Source organism: Aquila chrysaetos, chromosome 8 (genome assembly GCF_900496995.4).
Source record: "Aquila chrysaetos chrysaetos chromosome 8, bAquChr1.4, whole genome shotgun sequence".
Lineage (NCBI taxonomy): Eukaryota > Metazoa > Chordata > Aves > Accipitriformes > Accipitridae > Aquila > Aquila chrysaetos.
Genome location: NC_044011.1, coordinates 20,476,659 through 20,485,065, shown reverse-complemented (window position 1 = coordinate 20,485,065; position 8,407 = coordinate 20,476,659). Strand labels below are relative to the sequence as shown.

The 8,407-nt window shown below is 44.2% G+C and overlaps 1 protein-coding gene across 2 annotated transcripts; it reads left to right on the top strand.

Moving 5' to 3' along the window:
* Positions 1-825: 825 nt before the first annotated feature.
* On the top strand, positions 826-5,266 carry ABRACL (ABRA C-terminal like). 2 transcript variants are annotated; one of them, XM_030023213.2, is made up of 3 exons: positions 826-972; positions 3,471-3,537; positions 4,694-5,266. In XM_030023213.2, exons 2-3 carry the CDS (start codon positions 3,477-3,479, stop codon positions 4,876-4,878), a joined length of 246 nt encoding a protein of 81 aa, XP_029879073.1. In that variant the 5' UTR covers positions 826-972; positions 3,471-3,476; the 3' UTR covers positions 4,879-5,266. The 2 variants fall into 2 exon arrangements, with proteins under 2 accessions (XP_029879073.1, XP_029879074.1); XM_030023214.2 differs by lacking the exon at positions 826-972 and adding an exon at positions 1,183-1,288.
* Positions 5,267-8,407: the final 3,141 nt, after the last annotated feature.

Genomic DNA, 8,407 nt, shown 5'->3' with positions numbered 1-8,407 from the left:
GTCCTTGAGAGATGTAAACATTTCTGTGAGGTGAAGAGGAAGCAAGAGAGACAAGAGCAGTAGCGAATACCAAGGTACAAGATGGAAGAAATTAAATTGCCTTCTCTCATTAATGTAGAATGTTTAATTCTACATTAAATTGCAGTGTACAGTGCAACGACGTGGTGCTGAATGAGAAATTAGATAAACCGCAACATGACTTTACTGAAGGTAAACTGTGTTAACCTAGCTCATTCCCTTTCACTGGAAAGAGAACTGCTTTTTCCAGGAGACAAATGTGGGGGGCATAAGAAATGTGGCATAATGTCACCTGGGGAGGCCAACGGAGATGGAGAGTACGAGGCACGGTACGGTGACATAAAGTGACCAAACCAACACCACGTATTACGCTGAGAGCAGACCTACTGGAAGAGAGGGAGTTACTGAAGGGCTGGCCTCGGAAGGCCTTTTACCGAACACACGCACCAATGCCTTTGTCAGGAGAAGAACGAGGTGTGCTGCTGAAAGCTGTAGACGGCATAAAGCCGCGAGTCACTGAGGTGGAAAGGAGCGAGGTCCTCAGGGCGGGGAGAACGACACAGCCCTTCAACTGGCAAGGCAGGGCCAGCGCTTGGCCTGCGCGCTCGTCTCCTGCGAGGCGCCGAGGGAGAGGCGGGGTGCCGGCGGGACGCTGCCGCCCGGCAGCCCTCGCATGCCACGGGGAGAGGGACCCCCGCGCTGCGGCGAGCAACGGCTCAACCCAAAATGGCCGAGGGCGTCGCACCGGGGCGGCGGGGATCTCGGCGCCGGGCGGGGCCCGGGCCCCCCGCGGTAGCCGGGCGGGGCGAGGCGAGGCGAGGTCCCGGCGGAGTAACCGGGTAACCGCCGCCCGCCCCTCGCCCTGTCCCCGCCTTCCGCCGCTTGGCCCGCCGCCCCCGCGCTGCCTCACGCCGCTCCCGCCGCTTCTCGCGGCGCGACCGGCGACGGCAGCGGGTAAGTGGCGGCGGCGGGGAGCGGGAGCCGTCCTTCCCTCCGCGTCGGGGGGAGAGGGGCGCTGCCCGGGCAGCCGCCGGTAGCGGCGGGCGGCTACGGCTGCCCCTCGCCCGGGCGGGGCCCGTTTCCCGGTGCGCCCTGCGCAGGCGGCGGCGGGAGCCCCGGCCGTGCCGTGCCGTGCCGTGCCGTGCCGTGCCGTGCCGTGCCGTGCCGTGCCGTGGGAGCCCGGGGAGCCGCGGGTCGGGGGGTGTCCTCGGTGGGGAGGGGACGGCGCGCTGCCTCCAAACGCGGGCCCGCCGAGGAGCCATCTTCTCAGGTATTTGTAGCATCTGCAACGGGAGGGGTCGGTGCGGTTGGTTACAAAGACGTATTTGTGCTAAATGACGGTCGGGGGAATTTCCAGCAAATAAAGAGAAGTTTAGTTTTCGTACTACGTACTGAAAAATCATGCTGGCGTTCCGCGGTGTATCGGCTTCAGAAATACTAAGAGTTTAATAGTTGGCGTGCACTTTTGACAGTTGGTGTGTCGAGTATATGACAATATAAAGTAAATATTTAAGTCTGCTTAAAATACCTAGAATCCTTTCTTTCTTCTTACACAGCCGCAGTTCTCTGGTCTCAAAAGTGTTGCATAAAAATGTACTTTTTTAAAATTCTAAATGTCGCTATTTAAACTGGCAGAGTACGTGTATGAGGGAAAAAATTTTAAATTAACGTGAATTTAAAGAGTTAAAAGTTAAAGTAAAAAAGTCTTTATAAAGTTAGAAGAAGCTAATTATGCCGTTGTAATGACCAATATTAAAACTGGCAGTTTCACGAATTAATGGTGATAGTGTAAGCTTTTTGGTAGATGGGTCATATTTTCCTCGCTGACTGGTAACAATATATTTAGAGCTCAGTTAAACAAAATCTGAAAGTTTGCAGAGTTCATCTAAGGCAATTAAAATTCTGCAGCCCTGCTGCCATGCCCTTTTAAGGCAGCTTTGCAGTGGTGCTACCACCTCAGCGCATCCTGTTGTAGTGTTGTGCGTTAGTCTGTTATTATCCACTTGAGCGTTTGTTGTTACCACGCGTTAGGGATGAAACTGTGGTTTGGATGGGGCTTTGCCTGAAAACTGTGCTGATACTAAGCTTGCTCAGTTTTGCATGTTGAAAAGACAGATTTTTGCAAGTGAATTTGGGATCTGAAAATCAGACTCTGTTGCAAAGGTTTTTTGTCTCTTGGATAAATCCTGAGGGGTCAGGAGGTGGAACTATGTCACTCACCTATTTTAACTCAATAAAATAAAGAAAGGAGGGGAATCTTTTCTCCTAGGAAGAGTTTGTGATCCATCCAGATGTCGATTTTTTAACTCTGCTTACTTACCGGATCTGTGCAGAAATCCTGGTTTCTTGCACAACAGAGAGGGTCTCGGAGCACACTGAGCCCCTTTCGGACAGTGCTTAGCTCCAGAAGCTCTGTCTATAGCTTTTGTTCCAGACTGCATGGTTAGCACCTGTGGAAGCTGCATTTGACGCTTTGCTTTGTCTGTGGGGCCCGGTTTCTTGTGCTTACCTTGATGCCAGTTTTTGCTTAAGGACTTCCGTGTCTAAAGGTTTAATTGTGTTGATGCTGCTTTGCAGAGCATAGATCCCAAAACACCTTTCAGAAGTTCCTGCAGTGATTAACCATAGATGCTTTGTAGCCAAATAGTGTTTTGTGCGACTGTAGTGTTGCCATCTACTCAGTTGCATATGGCTAAACCGTTGCAAGACATTGGTGTGCGTTGGTGAAAATTGCCATGTTTCACAGCAAAGAGGTGGAAGGGATATGTTTGGCAGTGTAGTAGTTCCTTGGGATCACTATGAATGGAAATAAATGTTGGCCTTCTTAGGACACTTGCATAGTTTGTCTCTGGTTCAGTTCCATGCTCAGTAGCAGGCATGCAGTGGCTGCTGTCCTGTCAGGCTCTGTGTGCATAGACCTCCTGTAACCAGCTGGATGTCTGTGGTATCTTGCCAGGACAAGTGGAAAGCTGTGCTGTGGTTTAAAAAACCAAATCTACTGCATATCCCAGAGAGGAATTTGAAGGAAGATGTTCCATTTTTATTGAGGGCATTGATATAAAGTGCAAAGCCCCTGAAGACCTGTCACGTTACCAGGATGCTCTGATTCTGTGGCAGCCTAGACTCATTCTTTGAAACAAAAAACTCCACTGGCCCCCACACCCTGGCCCTGACCTTCCCACATTTTTCATATTTTGAGATTAGCTCCTTATATTTGTGTTTAGAATGTGCCGAGGTTGTAGTTTCTGTTCACTTCCTCTCAAAAGTGGAGGTGTGGAGGCTCTTTATCCGTTCAAGACTGAAATTGCAGATTATCCTGGAGCCGTGTGTCTCCAGGCTACTGGGATTTACAAAGTGCTGTGACATTCCTGATGAACTGAGAACAGGCCAAGATGGCACAAAGGATTTACAGGTCTCCCAATAACTTTGTCAAAATTTATTTTACTTTTTAGATCACAATGAATGTGGAACATGAAATTAGCCTCTTAGTTGAGGAGATTCGGCGGTTGGGAACCAAAAGTAAGTATTGTAATACCTCTGACCATACAAATGTAGTCATGTTATACATACATATATGACATACATGTCATACAGATGTAGTCATGTTATATCAACCTATGAACTTGGCACATATAATTAAGCAAGCTGAGGTAACCTGAAAATTTGCATATATACTTAATGTTGGACTGTATAGTACTCCCTGCATCCCATCCTTTAAAGTAGTTCTGTTATGAGGTTAAGGCTTTAAGCCTGTGCAGCACAGAGGATGTAGGCCTGAAATCCTGCTCCCACTAAAATCAACTGCAAAATAACCCTTTTCTTTAGACTTCCAATACTTGCTACAGCCATCAAAGAAGAAAATTGCACCTTTTCCTTTCACCTCCTTCCTAGGTAACTTCTGAACTTCAGAATTCATACACTTCAATTCTGTTCATCATAGTATTACATGGAAGGAATTGATCTGTATGCCTAAAACTAATCCAAGAGTTGTAGGTGTAGTCCCAAACTTGCTTATAAGGTAGCCTTTTCTCTTAAGATTGTTTTTAATTTTTAAAACTCCTCTTTTGTTACAAATATTTGTGCAATCTGTGGATGTGCTACCTGCTCATATACTTCAGTTCTGATGCAATTTCATTCAGTTCCATTTGTTTTTCAAAACCTAAACGGATATGTATTTCTTGAGTTTTGTATGACTGCATCTGCCTTTTAGGAATAAGCTAGCTAACCTTAACATATATTTTAAAATTCTTGCTTTGTGTGAGAAATGAATTTATGTTGCAGCTTTTTCATTGTGAACCTTAAATATTAATAAATGAAAAGAAATTATTTGAAAAAAAATATTTTAACATTTTAATTATTTAAAACTAATTTCCTCCTTGTGCTTTGAAGAGGTTCAATAGCCTGTGCTAGTCATAGGTTTCAGAAAGTCATCAGTAAAAATAAACATATCAGATATGTGGTCCTTGATATGAGTCTCTGGAAAAAAGGGAAATTCGTACCAGGCAGGAGTTCTGCCTATTATTTATTGTCAGCATTCATAATATGTCCCCCAATAAATTGGGAATCACCATGGGGTTTACTTTCAACGTTCTGACTGCGTGTCACTTTGTTTCCCCAGTAATGTCCTAACTGAAAGAAAATCTACATGTGTTTTCATGTTGTATCTTTGATTTAGATGCTGATGGACAAGTGAGCGTGAAATTTGGTGTGCTCTTTGCTGATGAGAAGTGTGCCAACCTCTTTGAAGCCCTAGTGGGAACTCTTAAGGCTGCAAAACGACGGAAGATTGTCGCTTATCAAGGGGAGCTACTTCTACAAGGTGTTCATGACAACGTTGATATCATGCTGCTGCAGGACTGATGCAGTGTTTCAGCTATGCATTAATGGAATTATTTGAGACATTGACTTGCAAGATCCTCTGAATAAGGCTGATACATTCTAAGGTGTTTTGATGTATTTTCTATATCTTTATAGTCAAAATGAAACTGTCCTTTTTGGAAAACATTCCCTTTTGTAATTCTTCCTAAAATGGTACTGTATGTGAGTAAGGTAAAAGATGCCAGATCTCTTTCTTTTTTTTTTTTTTTTTTTTTTTTTTTTTTTTTTTTTTTTTTAAATCTCAGGTAATGCCCTTGAATGTCTGGTGGTTATTTTCAACATATGAAGAAGGGGACTGGTAATTTAATGTTTACAAATCAAAATGTGCCATGAAAGTATAAAATAAAAGCACATACTTAAATTTATGTAATTCTTAGTGCTGCTGTTTCTGTTTTTATTTGCAATCTGAAATGAAAGCAAACTGAATTCCTGTAAGGAACATAGTTAAGTAACTGTACAGAAAGCATGACAGTGAGACAGAAATAATTTTGCAGCATGATTGAATTGAAGAATGACCGTCCTTCGGAGTGACCAGATTGTGCACAAAAAGCCATGAATGATGGATGTACCTCATTCATCTCTGGTAGTGTAATATGCTTTCATTTTTTTGTCATCTAGACTTTTGAAGGAAGTGGGTGAGGACATCCCTGAATGCTTTCAGGTAGTGTTAACCAGAAGATGGTACAGCAGCTTCAGGTTGTGATTATTTTCCTCACAGAAATCATACTTTATATCACTCCAGGCAGAAAGTGGGAGTGGAGGAAAAAAAAGCCCTTTTGATTGTGTTCTAGCTTACTCTAATTCTTCTTAGCAGGTAAAAATGCTCCTTCCAGTAGGAAGAAACAGTTGCCGCATGAGGAAAGCAGCAGTGGGTAAGCAAACTGCTTACTGCTCTGTGCTTCCACTCTGCAGCTGCAGCTCTTAAAGTTGCAGGACGGCTGAATTTCCCTTTACTTAGCAGCTTTTTACAAGTGCAAAAAGCTTGAAAAGTGTCTCCTTATTTCCAGATACAGGAAATGCACACATGGTTATGGAATCTCTACAAAGCTGTGTAATTCCAGCTGCTGCCCCTTTCATCTTTGTTTGCTCTGCTTCGCACAACAGGAAAACAACTTAAATCCTGTGTGCAAACAGATCTGGCCTGCCTCTGCCTGTGCTGGCCCCAGAATCTGGAGAGCAGGGAAGTGATATGCAAAGAAACTTGAGCTGTCTGGGTCCAAGCCAGCTGGAGCAGAGAAGCAGAGCAGGAGCTCAGCACAGCTTACTGGCTCCAGTGCCCTGTTACTCCAATGCAGCTATTCTGCTTCCAGACCTGAGCTGACAAGTGCCTGCACCCCCTGCACCCCACAGGTGGAAAGAAGGACCAAGGCCAAGCCTTCTGCATTAAGGGTGAGACTAGACAGCTCTGCGTTAACCAATAACCACAGTTTTTTTTCCCTGTCTCTATTTTGTCGAAAGCCTGAGGCGTTGTCTGGGTTCTCAGGATAGCCTGAGTACGCTGACAGATACCAAGTGCTTTGTGATTGTCTGAGATGCTGGTTTTGGTACGGGAGAGCACCAGCCTGCCCCAGCCAGGATATAGTTCTCTGTGCATGTTCACGACAGTTTTAAGCACTGAAGGGGCCTCAGTCTTGAAAATTTAGTAAAAAATCCCCAAAACCCTGGTAAATTTAAGGTTCAGTGCTGAGTTAGAGCTGAGATGGGACTGTGAAGAGACCTTTATGTCTGTCTTGTTTTGGACTTATTCTCTTAACAATGCTAATAAATGTATTCAGGGCTTCTGGGAACACAGTGTAGAAAGAGACAGAGAAACTTGGCACTAAAACAAATTTGTAACAACCAGAGGAGAATGTGACTGCCCAGGGGAGTTGAGATTCATTTTCCCTCTGTTTCTGAAAGCAGAACAGGAACAATAGGAACAAGGATGTATATCCGAGAGCTCGCCCTCAGTGAAACACTTAATGTGTCTACTGGCCCCAGAATCGTGCAGGCTTTCTTCACTTCAGGTTATATACAAGCACTGTTGACTTTATTTCTAAATACTTTTTTTCAGAGAAAATCAAATACTAACATTGCTTCGCATATGCGGGACCACACCTCTGTTAAGGAACTAATTACCGCAGCAAATGGCGTGGACACAAGATGTAGTTCCTGGAGCACTTGACACAATAATAGAAGAGCTAACTATGGGGAAGGCATTACCTGTTCTTGTAAACAGTAGGACAATCAGCAGTCCCCTGTGATGGGTTCATGACCTTGCCAGCAATGGGTCTGAAGGAAGTTTGTAGGTCAGCCAGGAGCACCAGTGATTCCAAAATATCAAGTCATTCTCCTGACTGCTGGGAAGTAGGAAGGTACAGAGATCTTTGACAACAGCAGAAAAGAATTGTCAGCAGGGCTGTTACCTGCCTGTGATAATTCTGGGAAATTAGTGAAAGAGTAGCTTAGCAAATTCAGTCTCCATCTGCATAAGATCCGAGAGCATGGTAGAACCTTGAAGAGAGGTTAGGTGAGCTCCAGGGCAAATCTAGCTGGTACAATTTAAGATGTTACTACTATGTCTTCAGCAGGGATTGTTAGAGTAACTGATGGAGTGGAGTGTACGCACTCACCTCACCTCACTTCAGCTGTTTCCATGCAAAATCCAGTGACTGGAGATAAATGTGCTTTTCAAAGTGGTTTTGACTAAGCGGTGAAGGCGCTGAGGTGCAGGTTTGTGTAACCTCTGGCGAGGCGTGGTAACATCTTAAACTTCACAGCTGTTTCTCTTGTGAGCATAGGTTTTTGCTGGAAACTTGAGCAAAGGAAGGGTTGAAATGTATGCAATATTATCTTTTACATGCCTCTCATGTTGGAATGAATTTTGAAACTGCATGTTGTGTTTTGCTCGCTTCTCATCTCCCTTCCAAAGCTTTGCTGGAGGTGTTCTTTCCACTTCAAGGGATTTCTGTCAGTGACAGCAATGTCGCTTTTGCCATTCATACCTGTGTAAAGTTGGTTTTCTTTACTTAGTTTCTTTGTCACAAAAAACACTTGAAGGAAAGAACAAGAGTAAGAGCAGGAAGTTCTTACATGCTGAAAACTGATTATATTGCCACTGATACTTAACAGTTTTATTTAAAAATAGTTGGATGTTTCATAAATAGGCTGAGATTCTCTTCTACTCCAGCAGCACAAAGTGACTATTAAGCATGTTTAAGTAGTTGCAGAGCCTTTGCTGAGATGACACAGTGTGAACCAATGAATGCTGCAGGACTGGCCTTATGGTTCCATATCAAAACACTCACCATTAATATCTTTGTATCACCTCCACTTAGTATAAAAGTACAGTCCTAAAGGTTTGGTCTACACCCTGCAGCACAACTCATGTTTGGTATTGCCTGAAAATCCTCTGTCTGGTAATTGTATGATGGGAATCGTGGTTTCAAGGACTTACTTACAAAAGGAAAAAAAGCCCAATGTACATTTCTTTTGGAAGCTGGCGAAGTCAGTAATTTTGCACAATTCATGT

Excerpts from the sequence above, each read along its gene's own strand:
- ABRACL (XM_030023213.2), top strand. The coding sequence starts at position 3,477 with ATGAATGTGGAACATGAAATTAGCCTCTTAGTTGAGGAGATTCGGCGG. Across the intron at positions 3,538-4,693 it reads TCGGCGGTTGGGAACCAAAA|ATGCTGATGGACAAGTGAGC; the intron begins GTAAGTATTGTA and ends TCTTTGATTTAG.